This window comes from Tinamus guttatus, unplaced genomic scaffold (assembly GCF_059628265.1).
Source record: "Tinamus guttatus ecotype Peru unplaced genomic scaffold, ASM5962826v1 Tinamus_guttatus_pri_ptg000154l, whole genome shotgun sequence".
Classification (NCBI taxonomy): domain Eukaryota; kingdom Metazoa; phylum Chordata; class Aves; order Tinamiformes; family Tinamidae; genus Tinamus; species Tinamus guttatus.
In genome coordinates this window covers 829162-845462 of record NW_028288688.1, presented here as the reverse complement: position 1 = coordinate 845462, position 16301 = coordinate 829162, and the positions used below count along the sequence as shown (strand labels likewise).

The window sequence follows — 16301 nt, the reverse complement described above, 5'->3', positions numbered from 1 at the left end:
GGTGTCTTCCTTTTTATTTGTTGATTTTTTTTCTTCTTTAAGCTTGTGTTTAGTCAAGAGATGCTTTAATTATATTTAGCTGTCATATTGGAAATATCTCTCAAAAATCAGAGGGGAAGCGAGTACTTAATTGGAAGACAGAAATGTCATATATAATCTTTGTGATATGAATAGTGCCATTTTTTGTTGCATTAGTGACTGCTGTGATATTAAACAACTGCACATTGATAAAGATGCAAGTCTGCTTCATAGCAAGTACATCACAAATTTTATAGACAGTGATTATAATGTGTGAATTAGATCTAATTAAAGTTTGTCAGTAACATAATGTACAAAATGGCTGATTGCCAGTTCAGAAACAGAATTAGGGACTTCCTGCAAATTTTAATTTTTGATGAATATGTTTGGATTTCAAAACATACCCTCTGATAGAGCATATTTATTCTTTATTTATATGTCAGTGCTGTTAGCAACAAAAGACTACAAACAAGGCATTTTTCATAGGTGAGCAATAATGTGTCATGTGATTATTTTCATACTTCCATCTTAAAGTACTAAGTATTTTTGCTTTATGCAAGGCTGCATGTTGGATGGTCATGAGCACAGCATAACCTACTAGCCTCACTTCTGCAAAAAGGCTTATTCTGCTTTATGTGGTATTAGCCGCTCTGGTTACAACCCAGGTGCAGAGGTACCAGGGTGGGAGAAGAGGATAGTGGTCTGGTCTCAGCACCATCTGGAGTACCATGTGCTCTCCCTCAAAGGAAGAAATACAGAGTGTGCAGTTGCTGCTGTGTCTGTGCTTGGCTTGCTGACCTGACTGGGGTGGCTGCTGCATGGCCCTCTAGGTTTTTCCAGGTTTGCTCTAGTGCTTCAACTCCCTTTTCTCCTCCTTGTTTCACAGGTGACCATCCATGATCAATGGGTCACCATTGTGTTGCCTTGGTCTTGGATTTCAGTTTTCCAGGCTCCTTGCAGCGCAAAATACCTTGTGGCAGGTGTCAGGAAGGCAGGTGGCCTCGGCCGAAGGATCCTGTTGAAAGGGCAGATGTCAGCATGGCTGCAGACAAGGCTGGTAGGGCAACTGAGTGTGTGAGGGGAGCGCTCTCCTGGGAACTTTGGCTACAGACCCACATGGCTTTGATAAGGCCTCAGCGGTACATGAAGTTCGCATCCTAGAGGGTGATTCAGGTTGTGAAAAGTTTTCTCTTAAAAAAAAAAAGTATATAAATAAATAAAAAGAAAAATAAATAAAGGTGGGGGGGCTAAATATGACAATCTAGATCTTATATCCAACTACATTAGCTTTTAAATAATTTCTAATCACTTGCTGTTTTTTTTTTTTTCCCCAGTACGGATGCTACTGAAAGAAGTAGCAAAGAAGCACTTTTTCTGAAGATCTCAGTTACTAAAAATTAATCATTAATTTATATGTCTATAACTGGAAGAAGAAAGGCAGAGGGAGGAAAAAAACGTCTCTGATACAGACTCTTCTTTGACAGCCTACTTGAAAAAAGGCAATAATAGTGTGGAACAGCTGCTATTATGTTTAGTTGTGGAGTAGGACTGTGGAAACGAGACAGTATCTGCCAGTGCCAATTTATTAAATAGTAACTTCATGATTTAGAGCAAAGGATCTACAGGCAGCTCGTGTCCTCTCAAAACTGAGTTGAAAACGATCCAACCAGGTGTTGAGCAAGTTCCTGCAAATATCATGAAATGAATATTCAGGATGGCATGGAGCTACAGGGGGAAAGCGACAGGGAAGGGAATGTCAAGGCAGTTTGGACTGTGATGTTCATGCATAAGTAATACAGGGCAATCTCTACCCAAAATGGGACCTGTTGGTGCAGAATAAAAGGGATGTAATTAGGGAATTCAGAAGAGGAAAGAAAGAACTCCTGCTGAAATCAGCACAGTATATTAAGGGTCGCCATTACTAATACCGCCATCTGCAAGATTATTGCAGGCAACAATGCTGTGACTTCTAAGCAAAGGAAGTGTCATGTTAAAACCAGAATACAGCCACTCTGGAGTGGACTGCAGTAATTGCTGTGTTTTGGGAAAATATGATTTTTGGGGGCGCATTCAGTACTGAAATCATTCTATATTCAGATGTTTTGAAAGGTCTTTAAAGTGCATTTACTAATTTACAATTTTCATTATTTTCAAAGTTGACTCTTGCCAGAGGGATGAAAACAGCTGAAATGAGCTAGAGATAGGATAAGGATAGTATCCAATTACATGCTGGGAAATTACTATAATGTGTTATATTTATGAAATGTTAATGTGAAATGTTTATGAAATGTTAGTGTTAAATTAATTCTTGTGTTTAAAGTCACGAACGTTACCAGAGCCTGGACAAAGTGCATATCAGCTGAGTGTTCATTCAGTTAATCAATAATACTGTCTGTGACTTTTCATTGACTTTCTAGTGCTAAATGGTAAACACTAACAGCCAGATCTGCAGCGGTATAAATTGGCATAATGGGTCATTAGAGCTGTACTGATAAATATCAACCGGGAATCTGGTGTAGATTGTGGACTGGAAAATAAGGAAGTAGAATGCTGTTATTTTATAACTTGTTTCATTCGTATCTTATACTCCTTGCTACTGTATAGCGTCTCATTCGGGGACCATATTGAGTGAAGTAGGGTTACTATTTGCAATAATAATATAAGAAAAATTGGGTAGAAATGGATTTCTGGGCATAGAGTGTTTGACAGGACTCCAGGCTGATTGATTGTGTAGGGCTTCAACTTGCCTGAACAATGATGGTAAAAGAGATGAGTAAAAGACAGCCATTGACGGTTTGATTCCTTTATATTCTGTGTGTTACTTTACCTGTTGCTATACTGTTTGCAGAATAAATTGTGTTTATTAATCTCCATATGTTCATGGATGTAGCTGATTGCTTTATTTTACAATTCCAGCTAAGACTCTTCTAGCCGTAGCTCTGGTAATGCTTAAATGTAACACAATGTAATTTATTATTATTATTAACCTACCATCAAAAATAGCATTGAGCACTGTGCATCTGTTTCCTGCATATTGGTTGAGGCCTCTAGTATTTTGTTGGGTGTTCTGTTCTTTTGTGATAGCTCCTTTTTTTGAGGTTAAAAAATACAGCAATTGAGTGGATAGAAAGATTATTCAGAGTAGTAATCAAAAGCATGAAATTTTTGGAGGGAACAGTAAATCTCATGTTTTAGAGTTTAGTCTTGTTTAAAAATCAGATTGTGAACTGTTGAGGAAGAAGGGATGGCAGATTATCCCAAACCTCTTGTCTGGAGATTTCTTAAGCTTTCTCTGAAGTGCTAGACCCTGTATGAAGGTGGCCATGGGCTTGTCACAGGGTGCATAGTGTGACAGCACTTGCCTTAGCCACATTTTCAGTCCTGAAAGACTTGGATACAGACACAGTCACACCAAACTTGGATAGGAGGTGCTTTTAAACCTCCTTCTTTGATTGCAATCTGTCTTGTCTGTCCACACCTTGCAGTCAAGGAGTAAAAGTGCAGATCATTTCTTCTCTAGTTTCCATTTAGTAGACACCAAATATATATATATATATATATATATATATATATATATATATATATATATATATATAAATTTGCTCTTTGAGGTTCTTTTCTGACTGCCTGCATCTTTCCGCCATTCCCCTTTCTGAAGCTTCTTTGCCCATTGTCTTCTAGATGTGGTGTTACCTGATTGCAAAAGGCTATTTTATGATGCTGATGTAGTGTTTTGCAGGTGCTATGGAAGCTTTTTTTCATATAGTGTGCACCCAGTCAAATTTCTGTCTTCTGTATGTGTATGAGAGTAGGATCAGGTGTCAGGAGGACATATGCTGGAATCTGTTACAAACTATGGGTACCAACTAGATCAGAGCCTAACATCTTCTAGTGATCTGTAATGTATAAATACAGCACCAATGAATGCCACAGCTGCCTTGAAATCTCACATTCAGAATCTTTGAATGAGATTATTTTCCTTGTACAGGTGCACACAAAAGTCAAATACTGATTCCGTGATGGAGACAAAGTGAGGCCTTTAGGAGTTTTTTCCCTCCAAGGTGTTCACATGGAGTAATTTTGTAAAGTGGTGCTTGTACATGGTAAAAAAAGTGCAGCTGTACTGTAAGTTCAGCTCTCTGGGCCAGGGCATCAGCAGAATAGCAACACCATGTCACTGTAACTTGGAGGATGGGTCATGTTTATGGTCAGCAAAATGAGTCCGTGTTTGCTCCACTGTACTGCAGTACCACCAGTACTGCTCCACTTAGCACTGTGGAGTAAGTCCTTTTGGTGCAAGTACTGCTCCCTTGCACCTATTTAGTTACAGCAGAGCAAACTGAGATCCCCCTCTGTCAGAGCAGCTATTTGTATGTGCTGAAATGATGATGCCTTCAAAAAGCTTGGGTTCCAAGTGCTTAAGACTGTTTTCTGGATTTTTAAAGGAAAAAAAATCTTTAGGAAAGATGACAGTGCTTTCACCTGCTTTTCCCATTTTTTTCCCATGAGAATCAGATTAACTGCTCAGATTTGTGCCAGTTTTTCAGGCTCAGTCACTGAGAAAATGAAAATGAATCTAGTCTGGATTTCCTAATGGTAACTCCTAGGACAGCCCATCCTGGAGTGCTGATAAACTAGCTGTCAGTGCACTCGTTAATGTGCAGGAGGAATCCTTATTCTCTGCTTCACAGGTGTCCTTGCAGCAGAGTTCGGTGTTTGTACAGTCAAAAAAAAAGCCTTGCCTTTAAAATTCTTATGGCGGTGCATTTCAGATTGCTGTGGCTTCCTCACGGGAGTCTTAAAAGTCACAGGAAAAAACATTTTAAGGCATCAGTCTTTTCATCCCTAGCCGGTTCTTCCTTATTCATAGCAGATCCTACAGCGCACTTTGTCTACTTGAAGGAGTGCCGTCAGGGAAAACATTCTCTCCAATGCTCTCCAGATTGCCTGTGTCCTGTTGTTTTGCCCTTCAAGACCTTAATAATGAAAAATTATTTTTCTAAGCTATCTTGCTTGTAACGTTCAATAGCTTGCAACCATGCTGTGTTTTTTCCTCCCTCTTCCACTCTCTTCTCTGTTTTGCTTTACCAATATTAAAAACTGTCCACTGACAAGGTGTTCACCATAGTTTTCTGCTGTGAGAATTGTGCTGCTTCTCTTGACTTTATTAGTTTTAAATCACAGTTGGTACTATACATATTGGTTGTAGTAATCAAGTTTAACTTATTCTGCAAGTTTAGGTTGCCAGATGCTGTAGACCAGGCAAGGAAGGATTAAAGGTCTAATTAATCTTGCTATCATCCTGCTGCAATCAGTTAATAGTTTATACATATATCCTTATTCTTCTACATAAAATTCTAGGGAAATTGGAGAGGCTTCAATGGATGAAGAATTCACTTAGTGAGGGTTTGCAAGATCCATCCTTTAGTTATATCAGTAACTATGCCCTGTTTTAAACAAGACTGGATTTACTTTGATTTCTAGGTTATTGCAGGTTACATTGAGCAGCACATTTAATGTAACTCATTGATTTTTCCCTGTAATGCTGTTGAGACACAAACTACTGCTCTAATCATTTGTTTTATCATTAAAATTCTGTATGCAGATCTGGTCCCCTGGGATATCACTGTGTAACCAGGTACTCCATGATCTATTCCATATCTGCAGAGTGTGGTATCACTTCAACACTTAGCAGTGTTGAAAGCATCATCCAAATTGAAAATTTAGAATATAATGCATTTCAAAGATAGAACTGTGAAAAGCAGGGGTGTACAAAAATATAAGATGTTTGTCTAATTAAACAAAGACAAATTCAAACCAAAGTTTAAGATGGTTTGTCGTGACTGCGTTTATTGTTAAAGAAGAAAATCTCGTAACTGTCACTTCACTTTGTAGGGTTGGTTCCATCTTGGCTAAAACACCAAGGACTGACTAGCAGAGTTTTATTAATGTGATGCTTATTTGCCACAAAATTCAGGTTTAGGAAAGCAGTTTTCAGGAGCACTCTAAAAGCAGTGCTAGAAGGCAGGACATGTGCTATGAACTCATTTTGCTACTAGAAGCTGGATCGCTGAGGGCCCAGTGCTGCAGTCTGTTTCAGAAATGCAAGTCCTGCTGGCCGGAAGAGCTCTGCAGTGTGTGTGTGGCACGGGAGGAATGCAGCCTTGCAATCAGTCTTGCTGTATAAACTGCCAGATTTACTGCTAGTTATTTGGAAAACTAATGGTATACAGGGGTGAGAAACATCTCCTAAATTCAGGTTGTCTCTCAGTAAAGCAAAACAAAGTTCCTTGCAGAAGACTTTTAATATATTTGCAGATAGAAGGACATTTGCATATGCCCTTAGCTTTATCAGCAAAGGGTCTGAATGCTGCTCAAATGTATGAATTTTCATTTTTCTCCTTTTCTTTTCCTTTTTTTTTCTTGAAACAAAGAGAATTTTGCATCACAAATTACTTCGTATATTTTTGTGTAACCGTGTTAGGTTGTGAAAACTTGCAACTTCCGTACATAAGCATGTGAAGTAGTGTATTCCATTCTTGTTGCGAGCATACAATAGCACTTTATTTTAAGCAGTGGAAATCAATGCTATTCTTGGCTGCATTTGTTATACTTAAGTAGCTTCCTCTATGGAATGCAAAGATTTCAGATGCGTATTTTAAAAGGAACACAATACTAAGTAACTTGATTGCAGACCAGATGAGACTTGAACTAGAGAGGGATTCAGGAAGGTTAGATGTTTTGGGCATTTTTCAATCAATATTTTAGTATTTTAGCTGACCATAAAGGACTTGTTGGAGGTAGGGTTGTTGTTCTGCAAACTCCATACAGTGCATCATTCAGAGTGCAGGGTCAGAGTCTCTCTTTTACTTTTTTGTTTTTGTTGTTGTTTTTGTTGTTGTTGTTGTTGTTGATTCTAGGGGCCTTTCCTATTATGTGACTTTGGTGTTATGTTTAGCTTATTTTAAGGTTCAGAACCACTGACTTCAGGGAAGTTAAAGGCATAAGTAAGAGGGAAAGAGAGTGGGACTCAAGCTTCAAAATTGATGCTGCCTTTCATTCAAGTTCTTGTGAAGTGACAGTGAAATAAATATTGCCAGATAAACATACTTTTATTGAGTAAAAGGTCAAGGGAGGAGTCTGTGAGTGTTTGTGCAGATTGGGATCATTTATTAACAAAGAATCATTAATAACTTTTAATGTGCGAATGCAATATTGATTGTTTTCTTTTGTTGTGTTTTTAGGGTCTCATGACTCATTTAGCTTCTACATTGATGAAGCCTCTCCAGTTGGGCCTGAACAGCCAGAAACTGTCCAGAACTTTGTCTCTGTATTTGGGACAGTGGCTAAAAAGCTGATGAGAAAGTGGTTGGCTACACAATGAACTTCACTAGCCAGCTGGGGGCAGGTATACGATATTTTGATTTTAGAATTTCTACCAAGCTCAGAGACCCGGGCAATGAGCTCTACTTTGCTCATGGTTTATTCAGTGCCAAAGTCAATGAGGGCCTGGAAGAGATCAATGCTTTTCTCACTGACCACCCCAAAGAAGTGGTGGTCTTGGACTTCAATCATTTCTATGGCATGCAGAAATGCCATCATGAAAAGCTTGTCCAAATGCTCAAAGACACCTACGGAAACAAAATGTGTCCTGCTATATTTGCCCATGAAGTAAGCCTCCAGTACCTGTGGGAAAAGGAACACCAAGTGCTGGTGTTTTATCACAGCCCAGTGGCTCTTGAGGTACCATTTCTTTGGCCGGGTCAGATGATGCCAACACCCTGGGCAAACACAACAGATCCAGAAAAACTGATTCAGTTTCTCCAGGCATCAATCACCGAAAGAAGAAAGAAGGGCTCCTTTTTTATATCGCAAGTCGTGCTGACGCCAAAGGCTAGTACAGTGGTGAAAGGAGTTGCTAGTGGTCTCAGAGAAACAATCACAGAAAGGTAAGTTTTGGGAAGGTAATGTGTTTTGACTGTGTTGAATCTGTATTGGTAACACTGCATTTCTAATTCCTTTTGAAGAAATCTAGCAGGCGTGTTTCCTTCTTCCATTGTACTGTGGGATACAGTGAGAATTTAGGCATAATCCTAAAATATTTAGAGAGAAACACATTTAAGGAGAAGCTTTTGTATATTGAAAGAAAATACTCTGGTGCTAGAGCCTGATAAGATCTTGTTGGATTAGCTTTTTTTTTTTTTCTTCTCTGAATAAAAAATAAAGCTTTTTCTTTTGTTTCTTCTTTAGGGAAGACTCTCTGCAGCCCATTGTAGTGGTTGTGTAGATGAAATACTGTGTTGACAGGCCATTAGTTATTACATTACAAAAAACACTGTCCATGCAAGGCACACATTCTGACTTTGATAAATTACAGCCAATTTTCATCTTAAAGGCATATATCTATGACTATGTTCTTGACAACTTTGTAAGAAACCTGAAATTTAATGCCAAGGCATAAGAGCTTTTTTTCTAAACAACAACAACAACAAAATGTTGTAAAGTGTAAAATTTTATAATGGGGATCAATGGCTTGTTAATGTTCTGCTCTCTGGATGGATGTGCCTGTGCCAGGAAGGTCTTTTGGGAATGCTGTATCCTGATAGATGATGAATGACTGTGACACTGCACCTGACAACAAAAACATGCCTCATTTTTGAGAAGCGCTTAGCCATTTTATGACAGCTTTCCCAAGTGAATGTAGACTAGAGCAAAAAAACAAAAACAAACAAACAAAAAAAGACAAACTTCCCTGACATGATAAACTGGTGACACAAAAAGTTTTATGAGCAGTTGAATATGAATCAGAAACGCTTATGCAAATGTACTTGTGGCTCTTCACATATTCACCACCTATGTATTTATAGGCTCCATATGACTGGGAATCTCCCTTACTGGTGAGTCTGAAGAACACTTCTCTGTATTGAAATTCTACTTTGGTTATTGATTTTACTGTTAAATGATCTGCTTGTTTGGAGAGCTCGTTCTTGTTGTGTTATTTGCTCTGATAAACATCACCGTGTGTTCTTAATAACATGAAGTAGCACAGCTGAGAAATTACTTTTTTTTTTTTTTTGATAGCCAGTAACATTCTTTTTTTCCTCTCCAGCTAAAAATGTGCTCTCTTGGGACTGCTTGGGAGAAAATAAAAGTACAAATGGATTCTGGATATGTTTGGATGGGTTTTGAATGACTTGAACTTTTGAAATCTTATTATCTCTTATCTACGTCTAATTTTGAGTTTATCACCAATTTATTTGCAATGTCAGTAAATATTAGGGCAGAAATACCTGCCACCAATCGGCTTCTCTGTTGGAACTCCCACCATACACGTAGAAAAAGGGATTTCGAGGATCGCTAGTAGCCAGGCATATGGTGCTTTGATTGATTGATGGCATTGGCTAGGGTTATCCAGATGTTGCCGCCAGTTCTTCGGGGAGGGGCTGGACACCAATCTCCTCCACCCTAACTTCCGAGGATGAGGAGGGCAGCGACTGCAACGCAGGTCGCACACACCATGCTGGAACCCATCGCGGTCCACTTTCTGTGGAGACACAAGCATATCCCCTTCCCCAAGTTATGAGCTCGTGTGGCCCAGACCAGTGGCCAGTAACCAGATCACGAACTTGCACCGGTACCCGCTGTGGTACCTTTTCTGTTGTAGTCAAAGAGGAAAAATGCGAAAAACATGGATGATAGAGTAGAGTTGTTAGGGAAGGAAAGTTAAGCACATATACAGCTTTATCTAGTCTTGCCTGTGGGGACTCCCCCTGCATTCCCCCTTTTTGTTTTTGCACGAGGCGCTTCAGAGTGCCATGTAAACGTTCAACAATGGCTTGGCCTGTAGGCGAATGGGGAATCCCAGTCATGTGGTGAACACCCCATTGATTTAGAAAACTCTGCACCTTTTTGGAAACATAGGCAGGACCATTGTCAGTTTTTACTGTTTGAGGAATACCGAGAGTTGCGAAGGCACGTTGAAAATGGTGAATTATGTGTAAAGATTTCTCCCCTGCTTGGGCTGTAGCACAAGCAGCGTGGGAAAATGTATCAACATTCACCCTGTCACCGCATCTTAACCAGCTCATCAGGCGAGGGGTTCTTATGACTCGAGTTGGTTTCATGTTTCAATGACCCAGAGGCGCCCGTGGAGCACTGCAAAGCGTCCATTTGCTCTGTAACAGACTCTATAGGAGAAGGATGCTTCTCCTGGTCCTCTCTGTCTTCCCCTAATAGAGGGGTACTTTCCGGCATCACCGGAATGCTCTCCTGGTTGTGCTCCGCTTTCCAATCCTCCAAAGTCTCCTGCAGCAGTCGCCAAGTAGTAGGTAAACCCTCTACCTCTTTAGAGCCTCTAGAAAGGGCATCCCACAGCTTATCACCGACCTTCTGCCAAGCGCTCACACTAAATGCAACAGCTGAAGTGGCTTCAAACCCCTGTCCTCGGCACCAGAGCAACAGGCGGTGTAACTCATAGTCAGTAACTTTAATACCTCTCTGAGCAAGTAAGGCCTTCCATGTAGATAAAACTAGGGCTTCCTGCTTTGTCAGGTTTTGCCCCATGTCTGTGTATTTCCGCTCTCTGCAGTGCACCTTCGAGAGGTGTCAGTCCCGCTTGCACCTTCAAGAGGTGTCAGTCCCATTCGCACCTTCGAGAGGTGTCAATCCCGTTCCCGGCGGCTCACCTTCACAAGGAGTCAAATCACAGGTCTGGACCAGGCAGCTTCCCTGCTGCTCTCAAGTTCCGCCGGGCTCCGCCGCCACCGCCAGTCGCCAGGCGGTCCACTTCTTATTATCACGTTGGGGGTCACCAGTTGTCGCAGTCGTGGCGGCCAAAAACACAAAGAAATGGGGTAGAAGCAACGCAAACTACGCTTTATTGTTTTTTAGGTACATTATTTATACCGAGCTCTCCTCGTCGTGGCCGCTGCTTATTGGTGAGGACTACAAAGGACAGTAGCTAGTGACAGAGTTATGATTGGATGATTCTTAGCTTGGCCAGTTTCTGCTCCATGGCCAAACCTCCTTAAACTTGTTAATAACTTTCTGCTGTCTCCGTGTGAACTCCCTATCTCATAGATACACTCTAATCTTTTCAAGGTTAACATTCTCTGCTAAGGGAGCCAGGGATTTCACAGACCAGCTGCAATCCCTGACAGGCTCCGCGTGCGGCCAGGCAGGGCAGGGGCTGCTCCGGGATCGGAAACTATATAAGTTGTGTTTAACTCTAAATAAAGGTCTTTGGCTCACCATCACAGAGACCCTGCTCCTGTAGGACCCTGTGCAAAGAGGGGCCATATAAGAAGTTAATAAGGTTGAGGTGACTAGGTACCTAATTTCGTTATTTGCTTCTGTGAACATAGCTTGCTACTTATGCTGAGCCACCCTGCTCTTGCTGCAACCATGAGATAAGATATCAGCTGTGAATAACTGGTAACTGCAAATAACGTATGAAGGAGTTGCAGCTGTCTATAAAAACACGGACTTTTTCCTAAGACGGCGCGGATCTCAGGCAAACTGTAAGAGGTCCACCGCCGGCCGGCTGCTAAATCTTGCTTTTCAACCCACCAGGTTGAGAGTGCAGGTGATTATTGAGATTACGGACTAACATTTTGGGGGCTCGTCCGGGATCTCAGTAATCGCCAGGCCCTCCCTGGTTGTGAAGGGCCGCTCGACTTCGCCGGGGGAACGTTTCCAGGGGGAGCGCTACCTGATGACGTTCCAGGTCCCCGGATTCCGCCTTCCCTTGGCGACCGGGCGGCACCTTGCAAGCTTAAGGGACCTCCGAGGTCCAGGGGGAGTGCTACCTGATGACGTTCCAGGTCTCCAGATCTCGAAAAACCTTGAGGTAAGGTATCGTACGATTCAGGAGGTTAAGGGGCACCCCGATTTCTGGTGTGGTGGACTGTGGGAGGTCTGACGAGACAATAACTCCCCGCCACCGGCACGCGTGGGACGCCACTGCGTTGCCCTGGGTAAAAGGTTGGAATAGGTTGGAACGTTCCGCAAGTAGTATCATGGTCATTGTTATTTGTGTCAGTTGTCGTGATAATTGTTATTTGTGTCATTTGTGTTGTGTTCTAAATTGCTTTAATCCAGACGGAATGGGACAATCAAGTTCTGTTCCCGAAGGACCCCTTGATTGTTTTTTGTCAAATTTTCAAAATTTTAGGAGATGGACCCTCCTAAATTATGGGTTTAATATTAAGGCAGATAAATTGAAAATCTTTTGTAAAAGTGAATGGCCAACTTTTGGAGTGGGTTGGCCTCCCGAGGGGTCTTTCGACCCCAACGTAGTCCAAAGAGTACTTTTTATCGTTATGGGGGATCCTGGCCACCCCGATCAGATTCCTTATATCGTTCCGTGGAATGATATCCTAAAAGAACCCCCCATTTGGCTACAAATGTGTATGGTAAAATGTGGAAACGGGTGCAAAGCACTAGCAATGAGAATGGGGGGAGAGAAGCCCCCCATTCCATCTGCGTCATCCGCGCCAAAATTCCCTGTCCTCCAGGAGCCACCCGAAGATTCGATTTTACCACTCTATAGCCCCCAATAAGCACAAAGCCCCACTGTGGTGCCGGATCAACATGGTGGTCCTGCCCAGGACGACCCTTTATCCCCACCCACAATAGAAGGGGTCAAACTTATGGCCCGGTGGGAACTGGTGAAGCCATCTCTCCTGACTCCACCAGCTCCATGGTATCAGTTTTACCTCTAAGGCAGGTCCCTGGAGGAAGTGGGAGCACGCCCTTCTCCACCACGGACCTGTATAACTGGAAGCAACAAAACCCTCCCTTCTCAAAAGATTGTGGGAGCATGATATCCCTTCTTAAATTTGTAATGTATAGTTATCAACCCACATGGGATGATTGTCAGCAGCTCCTCCATGCTCTATTTACATTGAAAGAGAGGGAGAGAATATTAAGAGGAGCTAGAGAATTGATACCAGGTATAGAAGACCTGACCGAACATGGTCGTAGAAACGTTCAAGATGAACGTGCGCCCCTCCAACGGCCGGAGTGGGATTACCATACAGTGGACGGGTGAAGGTCCACTGAGTTGTATCAGCAGTTTCTGATACAAGGGCTTCAAAAAAAAAAAAAATCTAACAGGCAGAAAACCTACGAATTTGTCAAAAGTAGCAGAAGTTAAACAGGGATCCTCTGAATCCCCAACTGCATTCTTGGAATGCCTGCTAGAGGCATATCGTATTTATACCCCTATTGATCCAGAGGACCCTGCAAACCAAAAAGCTATAAATCTGGTCTTTGTGGAGTTGCAGCTGTCTATAAAAACACGAACTTTTCCCAAGACGGCGCGGATCTCAGGCAAACTGTAAGAGGTCCACCACCGGCCAGCTACTAAAAGCTTGCTTTTCAACCCACCAGGTTGCGTGTGCGGGTGATTATTGAGATGACGGACTAACACTCCTCCATACGCCCGCAATACCTAGTATTGTGCTGATGCATAATGTACAGAGAAAGCAGTATGGGATCCCAGCAACCTATTGTTATGTTTGTACAAAAGAGAGAGCGGTAAAGCACATGGTAAATAGAGAAGGCAGCTGGGCAGAAGGTCTTGGTGATGCACCACGCTATATGAAGCAGAACTTGCATTGAGCTAGAAAAATGCCTATGTTTGTCATACTGCCTTATATTAAAACAGAGATGATAGCATTTTCTTCTTAGGAATTCATTAATGTCTGTGGGGAGTTTTGAAATTCTTTCTTGGGGAGCCACAATCGCTGTGGAAGTTACCATTTTGATACAATATAAAGCGTGTTTTGGTGTCTTTTTGTTCTGAAAGCCTGGAAATGTTTCAACTCATTATACTGAACTTTTCTTTACAGCTTCACTCATATGCAAAAGCTTTGTTATTACATTTTATGCCAGGAATGAATGATGATTTTTTTTTGTGGCTAAGATATAAGCTTAATGTAATGGAAGATTACAAGAAGACTATGTTACAAGAAGACTATAATGATAGCATGTCCTGTGTTGTGCTGTTGCTCGAACACAGCAGAACCTATTATAGTAAAATGTCATTCAGTATTTCTCTTAGATAATAAGGAAAATAATAAAAACAGACATGTCTTTAACACACTGCATGATAATTCAGTGGGATTTGATCTTTGCCAAGATTTTAATACTGTAACTGTTGATCTGAGAGTTTTTGTAACTAAGCAACTGCTACCTAGAATATATTATATCATAAAATTGTATTATTGAAACAGACCTGTCAGGGATTGCAGCTGGTCTGTGAAATCCCTGGCTCCCTTAGCAGAGAATGTTAACCTTGAAAAGATTAAAGATTAGAGTGTATCTATGAGATAGGGAGTTCACACGAAGACAGCAGACAGTTATTAACAAGTTTAAGGAGGTTTGGCCATGGAGCAGAAACTGGCCAAGCTAAGAATCATCCAATCATAACTCTGTCACTAGCTACTGTCCTTTGTAGTCCTCACCAATAAGCAGCGGCCACGACGAGGAGAGCTCGGTATAAATAATGTACCTAAAAAACAATAAAGCGTAGTTTGCGTTGCTTCTACCCCATTTCTTTGTGTTTTTGGCCGCCACGACTGTGACAACTGGTGACCCCAACGTGATAATAAGAAGTGGACCGCCTGGCAACTGGCGGTGGTGGCGGAGCCCGGCGGAACTTGAGAGCAGCAGGGAAGCTGCCTGGTCCAGACCTGTGATTTGACTCCTTGTGAAGGTGAGCCGCCGGGAACGGGATTGACACATCTTGAAGGTGGGAACGGGACTGACACCTCTCGAAGGTGCAAGCGGGACTGACACCTCTCGAAGGTGCGCTGCAGAGAGCGGAAATACACAGATATGGGGCAAAACCTGACAAAGCAGGAAGCCCTAGTTTTATCTACATGGAAGACCTTATGTAGGGGGACATTGTACAGGGGGGTGCCTTTGACCGTCCTTAACCTGGACTGAAAAGGCTGACGTGCAGAATCACTGAATTTCGGTAAACAACTTTTAAGGAAGTGTCTCCTGTACTTGAGGAAGTTCCTAGGAATGAGATGCTGTTTTTAAATCTTGCGGTTAGGCACTTGGATACGGCTTAGCAACCTATGATATGTTAGTACGTTAATGCTTGTAACCAATTACTGATGCTCTGCCGAGATGTTGCTATGCTAATTGCTATATATTGTGATACGTAGCGCGAAATAAATGAAGTCAGTTCCAGCTTCTATGAAGTTGTTGTCTGGCATTCCTGACCCGCTCCAAGCTGCAACAACCTTACTTGCTCAAGGAGGTATTAAAGTTACTGACTATGCGTTACACCGCCTGTTGCTCTGGTGCCGAGGACAGGGGTTTGAAGCCACTTCAGCTGTTGCATTTAGTGTGAGCGCTTGGCAGAAGGTCGGTGATAAGCTGTGGGATGCCCTTTCTAGAGGCTCTAAAGAGGTAGAGGGTTTACCTACTATTTGGCAACTGCTGCAGGAGACTTTGGAGGATTGGAAAGCGGAGCACAACCAGGAGAGCATTCCTGTGATGCCGGAAAGTACCCCTCTATTAGGGGAAGACAGAGAGGACCAGGAGAAGCATCCTTCTCCTATAGAGTCTGTTACGGAGCAAATGGACGCTTTGCAGTGCTCCACGGGCGCCTCTGGGTGGTTGAAACATGAAACCAACTTGAGTCGTAAGTACCCCTTGCCTGATGAGCTGGTTAAGATGTGGTGACAGGGGAAGTCTCCCAGTGAGTTTTTGCCCCCCCTCTATAAGACACCTGCGCAACAGTTGGCCTAGTGGGAGGCTTTGAATAAACCTGTACTTCCCTCTGCTCCTCCTGGAGAGGGGGAGAAGGAAAATGATGAAGAAATCCACAGTAAAAAACGTTTCCCACCCCCCCTCCCCCAAGACTCCTCGGATGAGGAGGAGGAGGCGGTTTCTGCTGTTCGTCCTTCTGTGAAAGAGACTATAGGGAGTTCTCAATGTCGGACCTTGAGATTAGCAGCTGAATCCTGGACTCTCCTCCCCCCGCCACGGTGACTGTGTTGCCGCGGCAGCCTGGCAAATTCTGGGATCAGGTTAGAAAAAAGGCAGCCGAAATGGGGCAATGGGATTTGTTAGATAAGATCGGTTGCCCCTCAGAGGCCTCCACTCAAGTTGTCGGCTGTGGTTTGGAAGCTTTTCCTGTGTTTAAGGCGGCCCCCAACTCTGGAAGAAGGGATGAACACAGCACGATTGCCTGGAAAGTAGTGCAAGACCTGCAGACATGTACATCAAAATATGGTATTAACTCTTCAGAGGTGATGCGGCTG

The 16301-nt window shown here is 42.4% G+C and overlaps 1 protein-coding gene and 1 pseudogene across 1 annotated transcript in view; both read left to right on the top strand.

The window, feature by feature from the left end:
* The first annotated feature begins 7246 nt into the window (after positions 1-7246).
* Positions 7247-7971, top strand: LOC148595100 (PI-PLC X domain-containing protein 3 pseudogene; annotated as a pseudogene).
* Positions 7972-12992: 5021 nt separating this feature from the next.
* Positions 12993-16301, top strand: part of LOC148595099 (uncharacterized) — a 97151-nt gene continuing 93842 nt past the window's right edge. Inside the window, exon 1 of the mRNA XM_088522493.1 lies at positions 12993-13065. Within this exon, the coding sequence (XP_088378619.1) occupies positions 12993-13065 (73 nt within the window). The remainder of the gene's footprint in view (positions 13066-16301) is intronic.